The 26,945-nt window shown below is 46.2% G+C and overlaps 1 protein-coding gene across 1 annotated transcript; it reads left to right on the top strand.

Moving 5' to 3' along the window:
- Positions 1–468: 468 nt before the first annotated feature.
- WNT9B (Wnt family member 9B) lies at positions 469–15,457 on the top strand (the record flags this gene model as incomplete). The annotated part of the gene is made up of 4 exons (XM_059489442.1): positions 469–515; positions 7,194–7,450; positions 13,633–13,898; positions 14,981–15,457. Coding segments are annotated over 4 exons (1,047 nt in total), but the record flags the coding sequence as incomplete, so codon positions are not given.
- Between the last annotated feature and the right edge of the window lie 11,488 nt (positions 15,458–26,945).

Below are 26,945 nucleotides of genomic sequence, written 5' to 3'. Positions count from 1 at the left end.
CCCAGAGGATGGAGGGAACCCGGGGGGATGGATGGATCTCATAGGAATGGGATTCCCGGGGGAATGGAGCGATCCCGCCGGGAGGGAGTGAGGGAGGGATCCCATGGGAATGAAAGGATCCCGGGGAATGGAGGGACCCGGCGGGGGTGGAGGGATCCCGAGGGAATGGATGGATCTCGTGGGGATGGTGGGACCCGGAGGGGATGGCGGCACCCGACGCGGCGTCCCCGAGCGCTGGGGGGGCGGCGGGTCCCCAGGGAGCCCCGGGGGTTCCCGGCGGCGGTGGGACGGGACGGGACGGGACGGGACGGGACGGGACGGGACGGGGCCAACCCCGCCTCCCGCTTAAAGAGCCGCGGCGGCGGGCGGCCCTCAGCGAGCTGGGACCGGCAGCGAGCTGGGACCGGCACCGCCCGCACCATGCGCTCCGCCGAGCCCTGCCGCATCCTCCTCCTCCTCCTCCTCCTCCTCCTCCTCCTCCTCCTGCCGCCGCCGCCCGCCGCCGCCTACTTCGGGTCAGCACCGCCCGCGGGCACCGACCGGGGGAACGCGGGGAGGCACCGGGACACGTGGAGGGGGACGGAGCGTCCTGGGGCAGCTCGGGGGTGTCCTTTGGGACCGTTCGGGATATCCGTGGGGCAGCTCGGGGTGAGCTGGGGCAGTTCGGGATATTCAGGAGCAGCTCAAAGCGTCCTTTGGGACCGTTCGGGATATCCGTGGGGCAGCTCGGGATGTTCAGGAGCAGCTCGGGATGTTCAGGAGCAGCTCAAAGCGTCCTTTGGGACGGTTCGGGGCGTCCTGGGGCTGCTCGGGGTGATCGGGGCAGGTCGGGGCGTTCAGGGACAGGTCGGGGTGAGCCGGGGCAGGTCCGGGTGACCTGGGACAGTTTGTGGTGTCCTTTGGGACAGCTCGGGGTGTTCATGGAGCAACTCGGGGTGTCCTGGGACAGTTCAGGGTGACCTGGGACAGCCTGGGGTGTCTTGGGGCAGGTCGAGGTGTCTGTGGGCAGCTCGGGGTGTCCGTGGCCAGCTCGAGGTGTTCAGGAGCAGCTCGGGGTGACCTGGGGCAGCTCAGGGCGACCTGGGGCAGCTCGGGGTGTCCGTGGGACAGTTCGAGGTGGCCATGGGCAGTTCGGGGCGTCCTTTGTGACAGCGGCGGGCCGTGGCAGCGCTGCTCCTGCCGATGCTCTGCGGAGGGCGAGCGACGGCTCCGGTGCTCGGATACGTTCCCGTCGCTGCGAGGGGGTCCCGGGCGAGCCGCGCACCTGCAGCGCCCCCGGAGCATCCCCGGCAGCGCTGGGACAGGTGGGGACACAGGGGGCACAAGGGGCACAGGGACCCCTGGGTTTGTGTCCTCCCCACACCTTTTCATTTACTTGGGGTAAAGGCAGAGATGGGTTTGTAACAGGCGGGGTCAATTGGTTTTGCTCCCAAAAAGCCACATCAAACATTCACTTGTAAAATATTCAAGTCTATCAGCTTAATTTTCTATCTGAAAGCACCCATGTGTCACACTGCTCATCACCACCAAACTCACTGAGTTCTTAGATTTGGGGTTCTTATTTTGATTTTCAGATGAAAAGGTGAGAATTCCCCATGCAGTGTTCTGGGGGGATTTTGCCTTGTTTTCTGTGTGAGCTGCACCTCAGGAAGGGTTTCTGCTGCATAAAATAATCTGGATTTTAAATTTCTCAATTGTATCATTCAGCCTAATTCACATGGAAGCATCTGCTGGAGGGGGCTCCCCTTTCTCAGTCAGTGTCAGCACTGACTCACTCCCTGAAGTGTTGGATTAATTAATCCCTTCTCTGATCCAGAGATGGGACAACTGAGAGGAAAAATGTAAAAACTTTTAAAAACTTAAAAACTTTTAAAAATTTAAATTTTAAAAACTTTTATTCCATTTTCAGTCCCATGTGAAGGCCATGTGAGACAATACAGATGTTATAATTCATGCCGTCACAATCAGAGCCCACATTTGGGCTGCAGGGAGAGTTTGGCTTTCCAGGCACAGGGAAATGAATGAATTTGTGCAGATAACAGCACAGAGCTGTCACTGACCACTGCTCAAGCAGCCTGGGTGATCCTTTGCTCTGTGTCACTGATTTATTTGGTACAAGCAGCTTTCTGTGTATTCACCCAGAATTTTGTGCTTTATTTGGTTTGCAATGTGCTTTTACATTTTTTTTTATTTTTATTTTTTATTATATTTTAAATGTGCTTTAAAATTTAAAAAAATATTGTATTTTAAATATGCTTTTAAAAATTTTATTTGGTACAAGCACATGAAATCTGTGTGTGCTGCCTCTTGGCTGTGCACAGCTCAGGATCTGAGGCTGTAGGGTCAATTTTCAATGTGGGTTTTTTAACTTGAGGGGTGTCCTGTGTATTCTCACCTCTTCATCTGAAAATCAAAATAAGAACCCAAATCTAAGAACTCAGTGAGTTAGGTGGTGATGAGCAGTGTGATACATGAGTGCTTTCAGATACAAAGTTGAACTGAAAGACTTGAATATTTTAGAAGAGAATGTTTGAGTTGGCTTTTTGGGAGAAAACCAATCTCACACCTAAATTTTTACTGAACTGGAGGGGACCCTGGGTCAGTGATCTGCTTCTGTGTTTAGCCAAAGAGGAGAGACTGAGGCACATGGCTTAAATATTGGCTCTCCAAACACTTAATGGAGAAAACCTGCAAAGATTTAAGGACAAATGAAGGAGGCATTTGGGTGCCAACGTGCAGAGACAGGAGCTGAGCCCTTTCTCCTGGGGTTGTGGCAAAGGTGAAGCATTGCTGGTTCAAAGGGTGAGGGAAATGCCAAGTTTGATTCCATCAGGGCAAAGGTGAAACATGAAGTGTGTGGGATGGTGCAGCAAGAATGGAACTCACATTCACAAAACAAAGTTTTGCCAGAGTGAATGCAGCATTGCAATGGAGAAATCCAGAGAAATCCAGAATGGATTGGGTTAGAAGAGACCTTTAAAATGCCCATGGCAGGGACACCTCCCACTGTCCCAGGCTGCTCCAAGCCCTGTCCAGCCTGGCCTTGGGCACTGCCAGGGATCCAGGGGCAGCCACAGCTGCTCTGGGCACCCTGTGCCAGATTCACCCTCACAGGGAACAATTCCTTCCCAGTATCTCATCCATCCCTTCCCTCTGGCAATGGGAAGCAATGGTTGTGTTATGTTTTTAGGACAAATTTTTTAGCTCTGAGCCCATTCCCAGTGCCTGCAGCTTTGGCTCACTGGGGTCTGTGCTTGAGCAGGTCCTGGTGCTGGGTCACAGGGGGGAAATTAAACCCTGCTTTGAGGAGAGGGAGAGAAAAGCTGTGTGTGAAAGGTGGCCTGGCTGTTGTTGTGGTTGTGTTGGGCTCTCTGGATGCAGGAATCCAGGAGTGTGCACTGTCCTCACCTCCCGATTCCTTTTCAGCTGGTTTTGTTTCCACCTTTGCTTCAATCCTCCCCCCACCCTCCTGTAAAGCATTCCCTCCTTTTTGTGCTTTTCCTCTCATGGTGTTCAGCTCCTCAGGTGCTGGGAATGCCTCCAGACCTCATTAAAACCTCTAAAAGCCTCCTGTTTTCTCCCTGTTCATGTTTCACAAGGTGAAAAGGCATTTGGGATGTGCTGGAGGGCAAAGAGCTTCTCCCAGGGCAGAACCCAGAGCAGACCCACCCCAGGCAGGAGGTTTGGTGGGAAGGTGGAAGCACCAAAGCTGATCAAATCTTCTCCTGAAGAACAGGCTGGGACGTGTCCCACCCATGGGCCAGGCTGCTCCATGGGCAGATTTCTTTAGAACTCACCCTGAAATTCCTGCACAATTTTTGCTCATTCCCTGGTGGAAGGATTTTTTGGGGCTGTTAGAGGGTAAAAAACATAGACTGGAATCCACAAAAGTGTGAAATAGATTATAGAGAGTAGTGTAGGTGTATCACCTGGTGAGAAATTGAGGTTTTGGGATTTTTAGTATGTTGTGGATGGAAGCGAGATGGAGGGCGCAGGGCGTCCTCCTGGGTTTCTTCTTCTTCCTTCTTCTTCATGGGTTTGGGTGGCATTTTGTAATTGGGTGGAAAAATCCACATTGGGATCAGTTATTGAGTTAAAAGGGAAAATAATCCAGGTGTCAGTTCTTGATTGGATAGTTTAGCTTTAAAAAACCTTTTAACAAAGAGATTTGTTGCCCATTTTTGTGGTGCTTTTCCAGCGTGCTGAACCTGGTGTGGACAGCAAAACTTTAGATAAGATAATAATAAACAAGAACCTGAAGACTGAAAAAATCCAGTGTGTGTCTCTCTTTCCTGACACAAAACCACCCCAGGAGGGTCTCCCCCAACAGGGGAGCCTGAGTGCTTGAGTCCCAGAAATTGAGGGATTGGCAACAAACACCCCAACAGGAACTGGCCTGGAATTAGGATCCACATGGAAATGTTTCATTTTCCTTCATGGAAGGAGTCCAACCAAGGATGCCCAGAGAAGCTGAGGGTGGAGAGCCCTGCCCTGGTTACTGCTCTCCTCCCAAACTGGCAGCTCTTTTGATTGCAGGAATTTTATATCCTGTTCTCTGTGGAATTTCAGGAGAAATCTTTTTTAAAAAATTAGTCTGGACCTGGACACATCATCAGTTACTGCTCCCAGGGAGGGCTTGCAGCAAACAATCCATCTCAAAAGGATTCTGACTCACAGCATCATGTGAACCCATCTGAGGTTTTAATTCCAGCTTTTTCTCATTGTGAGGAGCAGAAACTTGATGGCAAACCTGGAGGAGATCAGGGATAGAGACACCTGAGGGGCTGAGATGACAACTCTGAGGGAGGAAAGCAAAGAGCTTTGATATCAACTGTTAAATCTCAATATTGATGGTGGAGATTTAGAGTTTGGATGATCTGGGGATTTCTGCCACCTCCTTTGCAGGCAGTGGGGGAGCAAACAGAGAAACCATCTTCAGGGAAAGATGGGGAGCATTAAATTGTGCTGTTTCTGAAAGGATGAAAACTCTGGTTTTTTGACAGAGCTGGGCACCTCTGTGCCCTGCACAGTCCTTGGTTCCATCTGTCCTGCCCCACATTCTCTCAGCCCTTCCTGAAATCTCCTTGCAGGGGTGCAGATATTTCTGTGGAACATGAAAGGCCCCTGAAATCAGATATGGAGTCCTGTTGTGGGCTGCTTTGATTTTTCCTTGCTTGGGAGAGGTAGGAAAGGCATATTTTTTACTGGCTTTTTAAGACCTTTCTGATCCAGAGGACGTTGGGTATTGCACAGGAACAGGCTCTCATTAAAAGTCTCTTAAGAAGCTGGAATGTGGCTGGAAGGAGATTAAAGGAAATAGATGAATTTAGCAAAGGGCTTAGAAAAGGAGAGAGAAATAAAGTTGGAGATCCTTATTGTTCTTTCAGATTGCAAGCAGGTGTGCGTTAATTCAAAGAGTTCACTTTCTTTGCTGTACGATCTGTAGATAATAAACTCTAAATCATCCCAAACCATGCAGTTTGCCTGACTGCAAATATCTGCATATTTTATATTTAATCTTGTACAAATGTTAGCATGCTCTGATCTCCATCAGATCCTGTGTTGGCTCTGCCCTGATGAAATACAGTTGTGGTGGGAGCCTGCAAAGCAATTTCTGGGCAGTTTCTGGGGCTGTCCTGGCTCTGAGAGTGGTTTCTGCTCCCAGCTGTGCCACCTGCATGGCTTTGGGCACCTCCTTTAATTCCTTTGCTGCTTGTCTAAGCTGAAATTTGGGTGAGAGATGAGTTTTGGGAGCTGTGTCTGTGCTCTGACTGTGAGGCTCCTGATCCTGGGAGCCTCCAACACAGCGATGGAATTATTGATGTAATTTATATAATTATTTCCTGCTGACATTGTCCTAATTCCAAGTTTTTAGAAGGTTGATATATTATATTATATTATATTATATTATATTATATTATATTATATTATATTATATTATATTATATTATATTATATTATATTATATTATATTATATTATATTATATTATATTATATTATATTATATTACATTATATTATATTACATTATATTATATTACATTATATTATATTATATTGATATACTAAAGTGATACTAAAGGAAAAGAAAGGAGGCATCAGAAAGCTAGACAAGAATGAATAGTAAAAACCCAAGACAGACTCAGAGAGTCTGACACAGCTGGCTGTGATTGGCCATTAATTAAAAACAATTCACATGGAGCCAATCAAAGATGCACCTGCTGGAAAGCAACCTCTGGACTACATTTTAAGCAATCAGATAATTATTAATAATTAATATAAATAGCTATAAATATAACAAATAAAAATATAATACAGTACAATATAATATAGTACAATATAATATAATAATTAATTCTTTTCTGAAGTTTCTCAGCTTCTCAGGAGAAAAATCCTGGCAAAGGGAATTTTGATAAAATATGACAGAAACAGGACTTCATAGGCTGGAGTTCATTGGACAATTAACTCCAATATGCAAATGGAGCAGAATTGATAAAAGTGAGAGACCCTGTGATGAGTGGAGCATTTTGTGACCATTTGGGTTCATCTTGGGTTCATTTTGTGACCATTTGGGTTCATCTTGGGTTCACTTTATGGCCATTTTTGTTCACCTGGGGTGCAGCCCTGGCTGGGCTCTTGTGCTGCCCAAGGTGGATTCATTGAGGCGTTTTAATAAATCCCTGCTTTATTCTTTAGCTCTGTCCAGTCTCTGTTCTAGGGCATCACTCCCAGCCATGTCCTCCCTAACTGCGTGACCATTTGGGTTCATCTTGGGTTCATTTTGTGACCATTTTGGTTCATCTTGGGTGCAGCCCTGGCTGGGCTCTTGTGCTGCCCAAGGTGGATTTATTGAGGCCTTTTAATAAATCCCTACTTTATTCTTTACCTCTGCCCAGTCTCTGTTCTAGGCCATCCATCTCAAGGTATTACACCCAGCAATGTCCTCCCTAACTTTGTGACCATTTTGGTTCATCTTGGGTGTAGACCTGGCTGAGCTCTTGTGTTGCCCAAGGTGGATCCATTGAGGCCTCCTAATAAATCCCTACTTTATTCTTTAGCTCTGTCCAGGATCCATTGAGGCCTTTTAATAAACCCCTACTTTATTCTTTAGCTCTGCCCAGTCTCTGTTCTAGCCCATCACTCCCAGCCATGTCGTCCCTAACTCACCTCCTCTGCCGCTTCTCTCCTTCCAGGCTGACCGGGAAGGAAGCCCTGACCCAGTTCCCATCCCTGGGCACCCCGGGGGGCTCTGGCCCGGGCCAGGGCCACGTGAAGCAGTGCGAGCTGCTGCAGCTGTCCCGCAAGCAGAGGCGGCTGTGCCGGAGGGAGCCGGGGCTGGCGGAGACGCTGCGCGACGCCATCCGCCTGGGCATCCTCGAGTGCCAGTTCCAGTTCCGCAGCGAGCGCTGGAACTGCAGCCTGGAGGGACGGCCCAGCCTGCTCAAGAGAGGTACAAGGTAGTTGGTGTGCAGGGAAACGCTGGCTGCGGCACCCGAGGCGTCACAAATTAGGTCTGACACAAGGTCGTGGTAGAGATGGAGGCAACACAAAGCCACACGCTCCATTTTCAGAAGGCTTCATTCAAATTGTTTTTATTATGGCATGCACGCTTTTTATACATTCTTAGAAGACTCGTAAGTTTGCACTTTACTCAAACAAAGCACTTATTGGAATAGGCAGTTGCAGGTTTCTCTTATTTATCCTTCTTTCTTTCTTGGTCAACGACCTTGGTAGGAAAGGTAAACACGGATCCTCTTCTCAAACTCCTCTCTGGCTCACAGAAGTTGTTGTAAAACCTCTTACACCATTGATGAGCAGGGAAACTCTGGAGTGTCCCAAATTAAATCTCACATGAGGTCGTGGTAGAGATGGAGACAACACAAAGCCACACTCCATTTTCAGAAGGCTTCAAACTGTTTTTATTATGGCATGCATGCTTTTTATATATTCTTACAAAATTCAGTAGTTTACACTTTACTCACTTTACTCAGACAAAGTGCTTATTGGAACAGGCAGTTGAAGTGTCTCTTATTTATCCTTCTTTCTTTCTTGGTCAACGACCTTGGTAGAAAATTCTTTCAGGGGTAAACATAAATCCTCTTGCTCACAGAAGTCACTGTAAAACCTCTTTCACCATTGGTGCCCATGGAAACTTTGGCTGCAGCACCCGGGGTGTCCCAAATTAAATCTCACACAAGGTCATGGCTGAGATGGAGACAACACAAAGCAACATGCTCCATTTTCAGAATGCTTCAAACTGATTTTGCAAACTACATGCTTTTTATACATTCTTACAAAACTCATAAATTTACACTTTACTCAAAGTTCTCATTGGGACAGGCAGTTGCAGGTTTCTCTTATTTCTCCTTCTTTCTTTCTTGATCAATGACCATGGCAGGAAATTCTTTCAGGGGTAAACATGGATCCTCTTTTCAACCTTCTCTCTGGCTCACAGAAGTCACTGTAAAACCTCTTCTACCACAGGGTCAGTTAAAGAAAAAAATCCCTTTAGTGCCTTGGATATGCATGTATGTAAACCCCTGTTATTCTCAAATACAAAATTTAAACCTGTTTACTATCTGCATGCAGACATCTCAGCGCATATTGACAAATCTCTCCTGAGACTTTTTCCCATAAATTTGGAGAAATTTGGGCAGAGTAGACAGAAGACCCACTGGGTTTTTGTTTCCCAAAATGCTTTAGATGAAGAAATTGTCCTGTAAGGTCTGGATTTGAGGTAGAAGGGAACATAATAAATCCTTCCAATGCTTGCAAAAAATACAAAGAAGATGGACACTGAAATTATTTCTTAATAAAAATTGCCAGAGAATGCATATAGGGTTTGCCAGACCTGTCCTGATCCAACCAGAGCTTGACTGTAACAGAGCTTCAGCCCTTCAATAACTTTTATTAGCACTTACTAAGCTTCAGCCTTCAGATTTATTGAGTTTCTGTCCTTGAATAATGTTTAGCAACTTAATGTTTTTAAAAAAAGGACCTGAAGAAGCCAATATTAATTTTGATGAAAATCAATGCTAATTTTAATTAACATTGGGATCAAAACTTTTTAATGTTTCCTTTTTAAAATATCAATTTTTATTACATTAAATATCAACGTAATATTTTATTAAGTCAGCACATAGAAGATCAGATTTTCTTCATTGCAAGAATTTTTTAGCAAGCAGTGGAAGGAGCTGTTCATGATAATTTTGAGTGTCTGTCTCACATCTGCACCTTCATCAACCTCAAAGAACTTGAAAATGACAATTGAATAATCCTCATCTTCAAATAGCTGGAAAACATTTAATTATCTGGCAGTGGCATGCCTTAACATTTCCATGGGCTCCTGACTGACAAAATAAAATATCACCTGTAATTTCAAACCTGTTTTGGCAGATGGGGATAAGTGTTTGAAAACTTTTATTACACAATCTTAAGGATCAAATGATGATTTAATACAGCCAGGTATGCTGTGTGCAGCCCCTGTGTGACAGGACACTTAGCTGGGAGCAATTATTAGTTCTCATCTTCCCTTTAGCTTGCAAAGGGGTTTGTTTCTTTCTTAAAGAACATGAACATGGCTTTCAGCTGCCACTTTTGATCTGTTTGTGACATTTGTTGGAACTTTCTTGGAAATTGTTGGTCGTGGAACTCTCCCCTGTCACCCAGGTAGTGATGAGGCATTTTAGAAATGTTTTAATAATTTGATATCTCCATGGTCCTAGAGGAAACATGAAGAAAATTGGAGATTTTTAGTAGTGTTAAATGCTCTTAAGAGTGCAAGAGAGTGGAAAAGGTCCTTCCCAGTGAGATGGGCCAGGTGAAAAGTCACATTCAATTTGCAATCCCAAATGACAAACTTCTGTGACTGATCTGGATCATCAATGCTTTTCCTGCTTCTAGAGATGCCAAAAACCAAACAAACAGAAAATAAGCAAACAAACAGAAAAAAAGCCAAGGGTTTTCTGGCTCTTGAAATGCCAGATTTGTTTTACCAGTCTTCACCATTTGTTGCTCTTGATAGTTCTCTGGGTACAACTGCATTGTCTGCAACCTTTCTGTGGCACTTATGCCACCTCTTACTCCTCAGTGATCCATGCAAAATCCTCCTGCATTCCTTCTCCACTCCTTTAAAGATGCATGGAAATAATTAAATGATTTCAAGCCACCTTATTACACAGGGGCAGTTGGTGTCTTTATAAAAACATGGAAAGCAGTGATGCCCTTCTGGTGTCCTGGGTGTGCTGGGAGTCAGGTGAAGCAGGATTTCATCTCAAACAACTCAGTGATTTGGGAAATAAATACCTTTAGCAAAGAGGTCAGAGCCAGCCACTCACAAAATTATTCTTGAGAAATGAGAGCTCTGCAATCCTTCCGTCTCTTAATCCCCTCCTTTGCCTCCTGCTGGCTGGACTCTGACCTTCCAGCAGTGGTTTCACTGTTGTCCTGAGGAATCCAGAGCAGTGGTGACTCACAGACACAGAATTTCCATGATGGGAGATCTGGAGAAAAAAATTCTTCTAAGCAAAAAAAGCCCTGAGCAGCTGGCATTGGAGCCAGCCCTGCTTGGAGCTGGAGGTTGTTCTGAAGACCTCAAAAGTCCTTCCATCCTAAATATTTCTATATTTCTATATCTTTTTTTTTTTTTTTTTTTAGTTTTGCTGTTGTTTTCGGAGAGATGCCTCCTCCACCTGCTCTGAAACACTCACATTCCTTCACTACAGCATTGAAAACTCTGACCCTGAGCATCTTTCCTTTGTCAGAGTCGCCCCACAGCAAAACTCCTCCCATTACAAATTTTCCCTGTGGTCTGGAGCACACCACAGCACTCAACAATGCATTGCAGCAAAGTCCTTCTGTATTTATAGATTCAGAGCTAAAAAATCCTGCTGGAGAGCTCAGGGCAAGACTTGGACACATGGAAGGCCCTACCAGAGGGATCTGCTTTGCTGCAGCCTCCTGAAATCCATCTCTGTGCTGGATGTTGGCAGCCAAACTGCCCAGCAGAGACATCTGCACCCAGATGTTCCTCTTGCACTGAGAGTTTCAGCTCCATTTTGTCCCTGACAAGAACTCAGTGGGGTCAGGGCAGTGACCCATCCCAAATCCAAGCTCTGAGAGCCCAGAGTTGGCTCCAGGCCCCGAGAACCCAGAATTGGATCCAGGCTCCTCTGCCTGGGGTGACAGGAGCTCTGTTGTCACTGACATAGCAGGACACATGGAACAGCCTCTGCTCAGCTCCCAGATTGTGCTTCTCGGAGCTGATTGCTGCCATTTGTGGTGTGTCCTCCTGAAAATCCAGCTCCAGCAGCTGCTCTGCTGAAGGACAGCTTTTACTTCCCTCATTAGTTTTGTGAATTAACAATTAAATGGTGATTGGTTCCTCATGGCAGAGTGGAGGGAATCATCTTAGACTTTTCAGGCAAGTATTTGGCAGCCTGGTGATGTTGAAGCTTTGTTTAAATGAGATGTTTCAAAGTCTGCTGGGTATCTGCAGTTGCTGCTGTCTGCAGTGGCCTGACCACAGCAGTGGCCTCTGGTTTCCAGTGGGCTGAAAACTGGCCAGGAAAACATGGGCAAACCAAAGCATCTGAAATAGCAAGGAGCAGTGTGGTGATCCACAGAGTCAGATTTAGCAGGGGCTGTGGGGCCTGCTGGCTCCTCATGGCATGGGAAAGGGCCTCTGGAATGTTCTCCTCACCTCTGGGATGTCAGAGAGGGTGTTGGGAATCTGGTCAGCATTTGGATCTGGTAAGATTTAGGATCTCAAGGATCAGTTATCCTCTCTTATCTCCTTTGGAGAGGATCAGGCACTGTTGGAAAATGTGTGAGCATCATGCTGCTGTCCACAGCCTGCACCGATCACATCCCATTCCAGCTTTTACAAAAGTTTTGGTGGATTTGGTGACATTCTTTCATTATCTTTAGAGTTCCCTGAGAAATTTTGTAGAGGATCATCGACTGGAGAGATTAATTGCAAATTATTGCCCCAGTGGTTGTGGCAACCAAAATGTTGAGGCAGGAAGAGATTGTTGGTTGATCTCCTTGTCTCCTCCATATTTCCCCACCTCTCCCCTCATGTCCATGCTGTTGGTACATCTTTATCTAAAATTCTGCAATTCCAAAGAGCTCCTATGAAGTCTACTGAAGTTGCTAATGAAGCCTCTCCATTATGTTCATGATTAGCCACATTATTCATTCTTCTTGCTGGCAACCACCAGGAGAACTCTTTGTCCTGCTCTCTTGGTCATGGTTATGGTGGACATCACTCAGATTTCAGCACTCAGTGTTCTGATCCATTGTTACAGCTGGATGGGAATTCTCTGAGGGAACAGAATGATGAAGATATTTGAGGTTGGACTTGGTGAACTCTAGAAGTGGCTTCCAACCTTTGTTCCAGGCAGGGCTCAGTGCAAGTCTAGATCAAGTCTGTGTGGTTGTCTCTCTCTCTTCCATTATTGGAGAAAACAGATTTTCCTTCTGATGTGCAAGGAGATTTGGAATTTTCCCATGTGGAATATTTGTTTGCTTCATTATGTTTTCTTCCATGCAATGTATAAGTGCTCTATCTTCCATAAACCAATTTTTTCTATTGTTGCTGTTCTTATGCATTCCTGCACTCAGAGGTATTGATCAGTCACCTGTCTCTCTCTTCCTTGCACTAATTCCTAAATTTTAGACTTGCTAAACAATTTCCCTTTAATAGTGTTTTTTTCATGCAAATGAACTCTAGAGGAAATATTAAGATTTTCCCTAGGGCTGAAAAAGAGAGGAGGTAAATATAAATAAATAAAAATATTTTGGCATCCAAAACTAACATAATATTATATTTAAGCATCAAAGCAATAAATCTCTTATAACTGGCATTTTCCTGGGACCCAACCAGATTTTCCCTTCTTTCTGTTAATTTTTAGCTTTTTCCTGTCCTTGAACATCTGCAGGAAAAGGGGGGTGGAACCCCTCCTCTCCCTTTCTTTCTTGGCATTATATGATAAAGCCCCGATCTCGGCCTTATCAACGAGTGATAGCCCGGATAACTCAGTCCCTCAGGGAGACAGAGTGCCCGAATACCCAGTCAGCTCGCAGCCGCCACAGGCTGCCCTTAACAAGGTTAGTGATTCTCAGCTCTTTGGTGATTCTCAGCTCTCTTAGGATTTCAGCTCTTTGCTTGCTTGCTAGGGCACCTATGGCTGAGGCAGAAGCAGATGTGGGAGAGGAGAAGGAGAGGTCCTGGCGGTTCCACAGCAATGGTTTACTGGGGAGTCTGTGAAGGGTTCCAGCGACAGCTCTTCTGTCCAATGGGCTAAACCAGCCCCTTTTTATAGGGTATAGGGGGATCCAAACTTGTCCAATACTAAGGGTTAGAGAAAAGTGACCTATGAGGTTACAGAGATGAGCTAGGAGACAGGAGCTTATTTTGCTGTCTCATCATGACTCAGCAGTTCCTGCTGTTAAATCTCAATCCTCCATGGCGCTCTGGTAAGCTCCACGGGGTCTGCTACAGTGTTACACCTTCCAACTCTTTTATTATTTCCAAATATTAATTACTGTATGAATATTGACTACTGTTGTCAATTTTGTCAGCACAAATCACACCTATTTACCACAACCAGCAACCCTTGTGCCCTGCAGGTTTTAAGGAGACAGCCTTCCTGTACGCCGTGTCCTCGGCGGCGCTGACGCACTCGCTGGCGCGGGCGTGCAGCGCGGGGCGCATGGAGCGCTGCACCTGCGACGACTCCCCGGGCCTGGAGAACCGCAAGGCCTGGCAGTGGGGCGTCTGCGGGGACAACCTCAAGTACAGCACCAAGTTCCTCAAAAAGTTCCTGGGCCAGAAGAGGATCGGCAAAGACCTGCGGGCCAAGGTGGACATCCACAACACCAATGTGGGCATCAAGGTAGGAGCTGTGCCTTGGCGGGCTTGGGACGAGGTTTGGGACTTTTCTTCCAACCCATCCTGTGTGTGAGAGGGATTTTCGCTGCCCTGCTCACAAAACAGACCTGCTCACCTGTGTGTCCTGGGCCTTGTGGTGCTGAGAGTCCCTGGGAAGCCTCCTGAGCTCTTGTGTGAGGAGATGCATGTTGAGTGGAAGAGGAGCATCCTGTGTCCTCCAGTGGTCCAAGGGTGGGTGACAGGGAGACACAGCACAGTGACAGCTGTGAAACTGCACAGCTGGACAACTCCAGGGGTTATGCCAGGGCCACAGGGGGTTCTGAGAACAGCTGGAGCTTAGAGCTGGTGGCATGTGTGAAGGTGATTAAAGACTGAAACTCTTGGGATCAATTATGAGTCTGCTGGTGACTTGCTAAGGAGCGAGTCCAGTCACAGGGAGACCATCAGATTGAACATTTTGAACTGTAGGTTACAGGCTACAGATTCGTCATTGTCTTCCGTTTACTGAGTCAAATTGATTGTTTAATTAGACCACTGTCTTCATTTGAATACACCTAAAGGAATCCACCATGTTGGAGATAAGTAGTTTTTTGATTGACTACTGCTACTCTGCCAAATAGAATTAATAAGAACTTATTTGGTGTTCAGCTGGTTATCCTCAGGCTATCCACTCTCTGGCTCTCCTGTCAATTCTGTAGCTTTTCCTCTGCTTTGGTGTGTGTTTTTTTTTTTTTTTTTTTGTTTTGGGTTCCTTTTTTTTATGTTAGTTTTTTTGGGTGGGGAGGGTTTGTTTTGTCTTACTTTGGTTTTTGGATTTTTTTTTTAGTTTTGGTTTTTGTTTTTTTGTTTGTTTTGGTGGGGGTTTTTCTGGGTTTTTTGGGTTGTTTTTTTTTTTTTTTTTTTTTTTTTTTTTGTTTGGTTGTTTTTTTTTGTTTTGTATTTTTAAAACTATTATTAACATTTTCTCCTCCATAGCCTAGAAACAACGCCAATAAAACTGAAGTGCTTGCAGCTGCGATCTGAGCTGCTGCCTCTACCAGAACTAGGCTCTGGCAGGTAATAACCACCACTCTTCTTCCTCACCAGGCGGTGAAGAACGGCCTCAAAACCACCTGCAAGTGCCATGGTGTGTCGGGCTCGTGCGCGGTGCGGACGTGCTGGAAGCAGCTCTCCCCTTTCCACGAGATCGGGCGGCTCCTGAAGCTGCGCTACGACGACGCCGTCAAGGTCTTCAGCACCACCAACGATGCCGTGGGGCACTCGGAGCTGGCAGGGCCACACAGACACGGCCACTCGGGCAAGCAACCTGCCCTACCTCGCCCCACCGACCTGGTGTACGTGGAGGACTCGCCCAGCTTCTGCAGGCCCAGCAAATATTCCCTGGGCACCGCGGGCAGGACCTGCTCCCGCGAGGGCAACTGCGACAGCATGTGCTGCGGCCGGGGCTACAACACCCAGAGCCGCCTGGTCACCTTCTCGTGCCACTGCCAGGTGCAGTGGTGCTGCTACGTGGAGTGCCAGCAGTGCATGCAGGAGGAGGTGGTCTACAGCTGCAAGCAGTAGGGACAGCCCCGAAGGGCAAGGCGAGTCCAGGGGAGCAGCAGGGGGACGGGGACATGTCTCTCTGCTGCGGGGTGAGGTCAGAGGTGAGCACCAAATGAGTGCTGTGCTCCTCCAACCTTGGTGTTGAGATGCTGCAGCCTCAGCTTTGAGACGCTCCAACCTCAGCATTGAGATGTTCCAGCCTTGGGTTGAGATGCTCCAACCTCAGCGTTGAGATGCTCCAACCTCGGTGTTGAGATGCCTAAACCTTGGCGTTGAGATACTCCAACCTCAGCGTTGAGATGTCCAACCTTGCTGTTGAGATGCCGAAACCTTGGCTTTAAGATGCTCCAGCCTCGGCGTTGAGATGCTCCAACCTCATCATTGAGATGCTCCAGCCTTGGGTTGAGATGCTCCTACAAACCAGCCAGAGTGCAGATGGGCTGGTGCTGCAAAGAACATGGGAATCCTAAAACTCAAATCCAAATTCACTGGCAGTGTAAGGGGTGAAGATGCTGGTGTGGGTAGCAAGATGGGCTCATCCATAGGTGGAATTGGGCTGAATTCCAGTAGGATGGAGCTCTCCTCAGAGGTGTGGGATCTGCCTGTGTGGATCTGTAGAGTGGGGCAGCTCAGCCACTCATTACAGCTGCTCTGAGCAATTCCCCAGAGAGAGGAGTGTCTGCTCACACTCTCTTTATCTTGACTTTGTTGCCCTTTTGGTTTTTACAGCTGTTTTTGACTTCTGCTCCCTCCAGTGCTGGCACAGAGCAGTCTCTGAGCAGATCAAGCCATTAACTGGATGTTTGGAGGCCACTTCCCTCTCACCAGCTACAGGTCTTTTAAAGGGCTTATTCCTTTTTATCCCTTTTCTGGCTCAAGTTGTCTTGAACTGAATTAAAGAGTTTATGACAGACATAATACTGCAAATAGGCTTAATTAGCCTAACTTTTTTTTTACCTCCTAAATACCCAAGAGCAGAACCATTATTTATATGTTGCTTTTAATCCTTTTGGAGTTGAAATCTTCCCACGAGTCTCAATTGTAAGCACTCAATGAAAAAGCTTCCAAATAAGCTAAAATTGGCATAGTGGGTGAAGTGAGCAGGGAACTTGCTCTGGCTGAACTATTGATCCCAAACCCTCTGCCCCACTGACCTCCAGCCTTGTCCAGCACCAGAGAGGGAGGGAATACCCCAATTTGGGAGGGTCCTTTGGGATCATTACATGGATCATTCACCTTTAAACAGGGACTCAGTGGAAAGAGCTGGATCCCATTCCTTGGGAAGCAAGTGGAGGAGACACCACTCTGTCTTCTTTCTCTTATCAGAGCTGCACAGGAATTGCTGAATAAGAACTTGACAAAACCAAATTTTAGGGGAAATTAAGTTTCTTCATGTACCAAAGGGGACTTTTGGAAATTCTTTGTCCTGTGTGGCTTAGAGCTGCTGGAGAAGATCTGAGGAAGAGATGGTTCATTCTCTGGTACCCCAGGCTGGGTTTGGGCTCAGTGGGGTGTTTGGAACTGGGCTAGAGTGAATTTGGGCTGTTCACTGTTAAACCAGATCTGGACAAGGACATCTGATGTCCCCCAGCTTTGCTCTGGTTAACTCAGAGCCCCCTTCAGCCCCTCCTGACACTCCTGTCCAACCCCTGCCAGGCAGCCCAGCCTCAAGGGCAGGAAACCAAATGATGAGCACTGATGGGAAAGAAATAAACAATTACAAATGCCCAATTTGAGGATTGGGAAAAGACTTGAGCATAGTTTTAGTTTGAGGCAACACTGATGTCAATCCTTTTGGTATCCTTCAGCACTGAGTTCTTTAGAGATGGTGCCATGGATAAGGGAGGGACAAAGTTTTCTTGGGACAGATATTTTTGTGGCTTTGAGGTTTTTATTTCATTCAGTTGTCCAGGGCTGTTTTGTTGGGTTGATATTCCAAAATGTATTTAATTCAACTGACAGCAGTGGGAGCAGGGAGTAAAACTTGAGTCTATTTGGCCCTCAATATTCTTAGGCTTGAATTGTATTTTCCTCTGAACCAAGACCAAGCATCATCCTGAGCAAAGCTCTTCTGCCACCTCCTGGAGATCTGGGCTGTGAAGATCTGGAAGTCCATTTGGACATTTTAGTTGTGCCACACACTTTACAATGTACTGCAAATCCTGTGGATTTGGTTATATGTATAAATGACTGGAATGACAAGGGGATTGCATTAGGTCTTGACAAAGAAATTTTCTCACTAGCAAAGCTGAAACCTCATACCCTGCCTATAAAAAAAACCCTTTTCCAAGTGCAAATGTACCTCATTGACTACTGATGGTAAAAGTCTGAGCTGCACAGGTTTGCTGGGAGTGTTTTGGTTTGGACTGAATTTTTTCCTCTGCACTTAAAATCCAAATAACCTGGGAACAGCCATAGCTCCAAACCAGGGTCCTCACTGCACACACAGGGGCTACACTGCTCACACAGGTTAGTCCCTGTCCTTCAGTGGACTTCCTAATTCAAATTTTATTACAACTCCTGGTGTGTTGCATTCCTGCAACCAACCATCCATCCATCCATCCATCCATCCATCCATCCATCCATCCATCCCACAGGCTCTCCTGCAAGTGTCACTCTGCACCCTCATGTCAGACCTGGAGGCCAATTTCAGCCAAATAATAAATATGTCACTTGGAAAAATAATTCTGTGCTTTAGGGAAAGAAAAATTTTGTCTACCTCAAGATGTTCAACTTATGTGACAAGAAGTGTGGGTGCTATTTATATTTCTTGTATTTCCTCTAGAAAGAAAGTGGTGCTATGGGGTTTAAGTTGCATTTCAGTCCTGCTTGTACCTTGTGTTAATTTTTATATTATTCATTTTGATTATAATGTGTTGTCCAATGTTGCACAAGTGTCTTCATTGCTGTGTTCTTGTCAGTCAATAAATACCAGTTGTTTTTTAAGAATGCTTATTTCTGCCTTTCAGGGAGCACCCCTGAGAAATCCCTTTGATTCACCCCATCCCTCCACAGTCACAGTGATTTTATTCCTGTAGTTCTCATTTTCACACACCCTGTGCAGGAGATAACTGGGAATGCCTATTCCTGCCCACCCAGCTGGGCTGAGCTCAGGTGGTTTTGCCTTGAAGAAATGTGACTCTGGTGAGCCAAACCTCATCCAGGACACATCAGTGGCACCTTTCCTGGGGCAGCAAAACCAACAATGCTCCTTTGGCTGTGCCACATGTGTGGGTGTGACAGCTTGTGCAGCCTGGGAACTGGGCTGATGGAACTGGGGCGGGTGTTGTTGAGCATCCGTCCATCCATCCATCCATCCATCCATCCATCCATCCATCCATCATCCATCCATCCATCATCCATCCATCCATCCATCCATCCATCCATCCATCCATCCATCATCCATCCATCCATCATCCATCCATCCATCCATCCATCCATCCATCCATCCATCCATCATCCATCCATCCATCCATCCATCCATCCATCCATCCATCCATGAGACACGTGACAAAGACACAACTGCAAGGCTCCCTGTGCTCTGCAGGTTCTCCAGGGGAGCTGGGGAACCCCAGCTCAGTCTTTGCAAGGAGGGATGAGGAGCTGGCCTCGTGCTGCAGTGAAATTGCCAGTCTAGGGGTTCTCCAGTGTCAGTGCCACATCAGGGGAGTTCATCTGTTCCTGGCAGAATGTTGATGTGAGGAATTTTTTGTTTTCTTTGTGCTGTTGAGTGGAAGGGGTTGTGTGAGCCCTGGGTGGGTGCAGTGAAACCTCCTGGTGCTGCTTGCTCCTGTCCCAGTGGGATTAAAGTGTCATGGGAAAGAGCTCCTGGCAAAGCAGGCCAGAGGGATCCCTGCTCATTTATTCGGGCAAGAAAATCCCACGCTGAAAATCCCACGCTGAAAATCCCTGGCCTTGCTGGGTGCAGGGAATCAGGACTTTTGGGGCTGGGTCCTGTGTTTTGGGAGATGTGCTGGGCTGGGGCATCTCCCAGCCATTCCTGCCACCTCTCCTCTAGGCACTGGGGACTCCAGGGAGCTCTTTGAAGTCACAGCAGGGCAGCAGGACCCAGGACACAGAAAGATTTTTAAGGTCCCTTCCCACCAAAATGTTCCTGTGGTTCTATGAGAAAACACAAGGTGGTTTGCAAGTAATATAGGAAATGCTGGAAATGTCTTTTATTGACATATCAGTGTCTTCCCAGCCAGGTTCCTTCTCTCAGCAGCATTGTGGAAGACCAAAGTACCATTGCTTTGGGGGCAAGCAGCTCAATGGAGACATTTAATAAACACCACAATTCACAATCCTCTTTGATGCCATCACTGGGGGGCAATTCCCAGTCAAGCAATTTTTCCCTCTCCTCCACAACTGCATCTGAATTATTGTGTAAATCCAACACAGCAGCAAAGTGTGAGCCCTGTGTTCCTCACCAGTGTCCCCATTCTCAGCCTGAGGCTGCTTGCTGTGACCTGTGGGGTGAAATCTGGCTGGGATCCCTGTGCCCACCCTGTGCTGAACCTTTTCTGTGCCCTGGGTTGTGGTGTGGCCCAAGGACACATCCCTGACCCTGTATCTGTGTGTGCTCAGGCTCCTCTTTTCTAAACCTGACCATTTCTGTGGCTTCCAGCCTAACCTTGGGTGTCTCAAGCTGCAAATCTGAGCGAGCCCAGGAGAAGGAGGCACCTCCCAGGCAGGAGGTGTATTAAAGGTTTAGGACAAACTCTACTTTTTCCCAGCTTATACGAGTTTTAAATCCCACAGCCATGCCTGGGACAGTGGCCTCTGCAACATGTGCTGTGCTTGCTAATGCCTTCCTTCTGCACTTGTCTGAAGGGCTTTGGGTAAAAGTATCTGCCAGGTCTCATTTGTGAAATGCATGAAACCTTCTGCCAGCTTTGCTGGGCCTGGCCTGGCTCTGGCTTCCAGCCTTTGATGGAAAGCTGGGATGAAAGTTTGGAGGGATCAGCTCTGCCAGCTCCCAGCCAAAAACCAGATTCCTATCAGATTCCTATCTGTGGTGGTGTTTGAGGGTCCCCAGGATGAGGGAAGAGATGAGAATCTTGACTCCATGTTTCAGATGCCTGATATTATATTATATTATATTATATTATATTATATTATATTATATTATATTATATTAATATGCTAAAACTATACTAAAGAAATAGAGAGAAAGGATTTCATCAGAAGGCCAGAAAGGAATGAATAATAAAATATCATTACAGACTCAGAGAGTCTGACATGGCTGGACTGTGATTGGCCATTAATTAAAAACAATTCACATGCTGGGTAAACAATTCTCCAAATCACATCCCAGAGGAGCAAAACATGGAGAAGCTGAAGCTTCCCAGCTTCTCAGGAGAAAAATCCTGGCAAAAGAATTTTTCAGAAAATATGTCAATGACAGCAGCCCCTGTGACCCAGCAATTTGAAATATTAATGGCTATAGGTAAAAACATCTTGGAAGCCACATGAGACAGAAATTACCCATCAAAATATAAGTTGCTGAAATATCTGTATGCCTTTTGTTCACATCCCAAGTTTTCTGCACTTCCTGACAATCTTCATTTCCTAGTAAGGCATTTTCCCACTGAAATTACATCTCTCTGCTCTTTTTTAACCCAGGGTTATGAATGTTTTCCAGAGAATTTTGGAGATTCCTCTCCTTTTTGTCTTGGTTACTGGATATCAGGTCTGTAGAACCTGATGCCTCAGATCCACCTGATCTTGATGATGTTGCCAATCCATGTTGGTGAAACATTTTGGATGCAGAAATAACTCCCAGGACTCCATGGGAAAAGTTCCAAAAATGGCACATTAGAAGTGGTCAGCTGCTGGCCCCTTGCAGATATTCTACCTACAGGGATGCATCTTTTAGCTGAATGTACAACACAGCCCTTAGATTTTGTCACCTTTGCTCCAACTGCTTTCCCTACAGCCCTTCAAGCAGCTGGGAGTGGATTTTTGCTGTTGGATCCCAGCATGTGCTGAGCCAGAAGCCATTTGCTGCAGCACCAGGTGCAGTGCCATGTGATGGGGAGTGAGATTCTCACATTTTCACTGCTTTGCACCTCCTTATGTAGAGGAATTGTGGATGGCTGAAATGGGAAAATGCTGATCAGCTCTGCTGTGTCTCCAGGTGTTTCCTCTGCAGAGTTTTTCTGGTCTCCATCTCACCCTGGTGGGTCTGGAGATGCAACTCCATGGATAGGCAGGATGGAGAATTGGGCAAGACAACCCTACACTGCTGAAATATCTCCATAAGGTCTTGGATTCAGCTCTTGCCCATTAATTCAGTTACTCTGGTCACCTGCCGGCCCTGCCATGGATCTAATCCTGTTGTAGGCACACAAATCCATGCCTTGGTGTTGCCTCAATTCCACCTTCTTGCCTGCAGCCTGCTTTCATTTGGCTTTCCTCCAATGTCCTTTACCTCCCCTTGTTTTTTATCCAGTTTCTGCTCCCTCCCCCATCCTCAGCTCAACCCAAATTCTTTATCTTTGCCAAAAACCCACCTGCCTCTTCCATTTCTCCATCCCCTCTTGCTTTTAGCAGGGAAGTTATTCATGGCATTGCACTGCCCCAGGCAAACTCCAGCACAAAAATACCTTGGGAGCACGGGGGCATGGCTGGGGTGAGCAGGGCAGGCAGGGCTGCAGCCAGACCTCACTCACAGGCAGCTGGAAAAAGGAAAAAGAGGATTGCTGGGGGTCTCCCAGCTCCAGCTATGGTTCACATCCATCTGCAGGGCTCTTATCTCCAATTTTTTGGGAGTTGGGAAGAGGTGTCAGCAGGGTTGGTGTCACAAAGTCACTCCTGCTCCCATCAGAGTCACCTGGTGACACATCTGGGAAAAATGAAACAGGTACTTGTCCTCTTTTGAGTATTCAGCTGCTATCCAAAATCAAGCTTGTTCGGGTTTTCCTCTCTCTCAGTTCTCCTGGTGTTTCATCCACTCCCTGAATTCTGCAGGTCTAGAGGTGGAGGGGAGGAAACAGAGGGAAAGGAAAAGAACAGCAAGTTCCTCTTGGCTAAGGAACTGCAGCATCACCCACCTAAGGAGACAACAGGTCTCCAGGGAGAGCAGGAGCCAGGACATGAGTGCAGATGAGGTGGGAAACATGGTTGGGAAAGGAGAGGTCAGGACAGACCTGCCTGTTTCCCTGGACAATCCCAGCACCATGGAATACAGGGAAATAAAGATCACTAACTTGTACTGATCCAGGCTGTGACTTTAGTGTTACTGACTTGGGAGAGGGGGAGAAGGATCCCCTCCCTGCTATCTAAAAACACCCTGAGGTCACCTGAAACCAGCACATTTTAGGGGTTTTTTTCTTTAAAAAAATCTCCTTAAGCGCATTTCCCACCCCTGAGCCGAGCTGCTCCCCACGAGTGCCCAGGGGCTTTGGGAGCCTCAGCCCGTGCAGGTGTTGGAAGCACGGGGGGCTCTGCTCCTTCCTGGCCCCAGGAAGGATGGGGGGGCTGCAGGAGGGGGTGACACATGTCAGGAGCCAGAGCTGGGCTCACGTTTCGGCTCTGGAGGGAGCTGGGTCAGGTTTGAACAGGAGCTTCAGTCTGGGGCTCGTAGCCCAAGGTCAAAAATGAGATTTCAGTGAGACAGACAGTGACATGTCCCACTGGGCTGCTTTGACAGAGATAACACAACACCCCCCAAGCAGAGTTTGGGGATGAGCAGGGTGGGCCACCCTCATGTCCTCTGAGGCAAAACTCCAATGTCACCTGTCGTCACGTTTCCCTTCACAGAGAAAAGCAAGGCACAATTCTTCCCAAGATTATTTCTGGGTTTCACATTCTCTAAACCTCAGATAAAGGAAAAAGGATTCTTATCATTTGCTGTGCCTGTTTTTATGCCAAAGTCGGATGCAATGTGGAGATTGTTCACCCACAGTGATGGTGTTTGGGTTCCTTGGCCTGTCAGGGCCAGGTGTGTAGGCCCCACATTTCTCTTCACAGAGAAAAGCAAGGCACAATTCTTCCCAAGAATATTCTTATCATTTGCTGTGCCTGTGTTTGTGCCAAAGTAGAATGCAATATGGAGATTTTTTACCCAAAGTGATGGTGTTTTGTTTCCTTGGCCTACCAGGCCCAAGCGTGTAGCCCCACATTTCTCTTCAGAGAGAAAAGCAAGGCACAATTCTCCCCAATAATATTTCTGGGTTTCACATTCTCTGAACCTCAGAGAAAGAAAAAATAATTATTATCATTTGCTGTGCCTGTTTTTATGTCAAAGTGGGATGCAATATGGAGATTGTTTACCCACAGTGATGGTGTTTGGGCTCCTTGGCCTATCAGGTCTCCTGTGGTTTTGGACCAGGTAATTTGCTGCTGTGAAGCTAAAAGGAGATGTCTGGGAAGCTTGGGGTCATTAGCAATGATGTTTAACAAACCTTGGGTTAGTGGAGAAGTGGGGAGGAGGGGAAGAGGTCCTGTGGCACCATGGGCTGCTTTCACTGATGCCCAGGAGATGATGGAAAAGCTGACAGGAGATAGAATATAAATCTCTGCAGCCTCAGCTGCAACCTGCTGCCTCACATTGTCCATTCCCTGTTAGAATAAACAGATCCTGGAAGTCTCTTTCTTCCAGGTCTGCCATTTATCTCCCTCTTTGATCAATTCAGAAGGACATGCTGCTTTTTCTAGGTATGAAGTATATTTTCTGTCATTCATTTGGTGAAGTGACAGCATATGTTCTGTTTTAAAAATCCAAAATAAAGATTGTTCATAATGAATCAATATAAATGAGACTGATCAAGGAATTGCAAGGGAATTATTCTCTAATGGGACATTCATGGCGGGGTTTGTTCCTATGGGTGATGGGACTGGTGTAAATTATTATCAGCAAAAGTTGCAGAAGACCCAAATAATTTTTTGTAATTGAAACCAGAAGCTAGTTTTAAAGAAAGTTTTGGATTATATTACAACCATATTATTTAAATATCATGGTTGAGGACCATCCATGTCATGCCAGCACCCTGCAAATCCTTTAATATCTTCTTCACCAGGTCCCCAGCCTTGAATGCAGCTCCCTTATTTCTTCATCACCTGTGACAAAATCAAAATCTGAGGCTGAGAAATGGGACAGTTGTTGTTTTACAGGTGTTCTGTCTATTCCAGTATCAAAATCTGAGAAGTGGAACAATTGTTGTCTCAGTTAGCAAAGCAAGCCCAAAAGGAGTTACAACAAATATCCCTCATTTACAGGGAACACAAATCCAGATGGAAATATGTCTTCATATGAAAGACATATTCACATGAAAATATGTCTGAGATACTGGGAAATAATATTTTAAATAATCAGGAAATGAGATTTTAAAAAGTAAATGCCACATTTATGTTGTCTCCCACAAGGAAAGCCATAAGGTGTAAATCCCGAGATAAATGTGGCACGGGTACTTCTCCTGATATGGAGATCCTGACCCAGTTATGATGGCACAACCTGCACCCAGATCCTAAACCTGACCCAAATCCTAAATCTGCATCCAAATCCTAAACTTGCCCCAGATCCTAAACCTGCCCCAGATCCTAAACCTTCACTCAGATCCTAAACCTGCCCCCAGAGATCACTGAACGCTGTCAGGAAAAGGTCCCTGTGCTGCTCAAAATCCCTCCAAGACATCCTGCAAAGAGTTCCTGCCCCCCTTTTCCCCTGCATCAAAGGCAGAGCAGGCTCTGAAGGAAAGCAGATGCTGGGGCTGGGTGCACTCCAGCCCTGTGTGGTCTCCCTATCTCTGCTCCCACCTTTGCCTTTGGGGACTGCTGGGTGTCCTGTGGGTGAGAGAGGCTCTGCAGCCCATCCACAGTGCCCAGAACTACCTGAGAGCCCCCTCCCCACATTTCTGCCATTTCTCAGATCTCTCTGAGCAATCTCTGCTCAACCTCTCCTTGCCCAATTAATAACCTTGCTGTCAGGTTGGATTACAGCCCTCTCTGCCTTCTTTGTCTCAGCTTAAAATACTTGTGGTTTCATATTCTGTCAGGAGAGATATATATAAGAGAAGAGCTTTTCTCAAAAGTGCAGATGATGATGGAAAAGGAATGTGCTGCTGCAAATTCCTGCAGGAGCCTTGATTGGATTCCTCAGGACATATTGAAAAGGAAAAATATAGGGAAGGGGTGAGAAGTACAGGGAGCTCATAGAGTGGTATTGGGGGAGAGATAAGACAAGCCTTGAGCAGAGATAACAGTGAAAGAGTTTCTACAGTTATCTAGGCAATTTCTGTCATTCCAGTTAGAGAAAAGAGCCCCCACCCAACACCTAAAACAGACCTGAATGTCCTGCTAAAGTTGCTTTATGGAAATGCTTCTCACTGTCTTTGTGACAGGAAGAAATTTCCAGTGATGGGCACAGAAACCCTGGGTGATTTCTGCTGGAGGAGCACACTTGTTTCTCCCCTGATTTCATAATATCCAGCTGCCACCACAATTCCTGCAGCTCAGAAAATGATTCCTGAAGGATATGAGACCCCAAACTTGTCTCAAGTCGGAGCAGAAGCAATTGTAAATCACGTACCTGGAGAAGCACCCATGCCACATTTATCTCATGGGATTTTCACCTTCTGGCTTTCCTGTGGGAGACAACATAGATGATCTGAGCAGGGCTGAGTGTGGAGATGATTAATAATATAATATAATATAATATAATATAATATAATATAATATAATATAATATAATATAAATCATATAATATAATCTATAATATCATATTATATCATATTATATTATTGAGTGACTCAGAGGCTGTGCCCTGCACATCCTCCAGGGCTCAGTCCTGCCCTGGGATGGGCTCTCACCTTGTTGGATGTGTCCTCTTCTGGGTCTGACACCTGCTGGAAATGTCCCCCTGCCTTGCCAGGCCTGTGTGCCTGAGGTTGATGTGGGCAGGACCATTTCCAGGTATTCATTTCTGTCTCAGGACCATTTTCAGGCATTCATTTATTTCTGTCTCAGCAGCCAATTAATTGATTTGGGTGTCACTGATGTTGGTGCTGCCATGCATGATTTCAGTAAATCTCTCATAACAAAGTCCTTGTTCCTCCAGGCTCCTGCTCCTGATGTTTGGAATCATATTTTCAGTTGGGGAATTTCTTCCTGCCATGTTAGGCTATTCTCATATCACAACTGAGGAATGATTCCCACCCAGAGCAGTACCCTGGATAGAACCTGCACAAAACACATTCTCAATAATGTTTATCTCATTGCTTGCTCTTAGAGAAATCATTTCCCTTAGGGAAATTTGTCTTTAACTTATTTAAGATGTAATTTTAAAATAAAATTTATTTAATATTATAAATAATAATTGTTGATTATTATTAAACTATTGTTTTCAATAATCTAAGGATGAATTTAAAATAAGGAGAAGCTTTTGCCCTGTTGGTGTCCAGTCCATGGGACATGATCACAGTTATCTTTAAGCTCCCTCATCTCTTCATTTTCTTTCTACTTTCTTCTTCTACAGTTGGGTTCTCAACCTCTTCTCTTGTCCCA

The sequence above is a fragment of the Ammospiza nelsoni genome, chromosome 26 (genome assembly GCF_027579445.1).
Source record: "Ammospiza nelsoni isolate bAmmNel1 chromosome 26, bAmmNel1.pri, whole genome shotgun sequence".
NCBI classification, from domain to species: Eukaryota; Metazoa; Chordata; class Aves; order Passeriformes; family Passerellidae; genus Ammospiza; species Ammospiza nelsoni.
The sequence above is the reverse complement of the archived record's forward strand: the minus strand, read 5'-3'. Positions and strand labels throughout refer to the sequence as shown.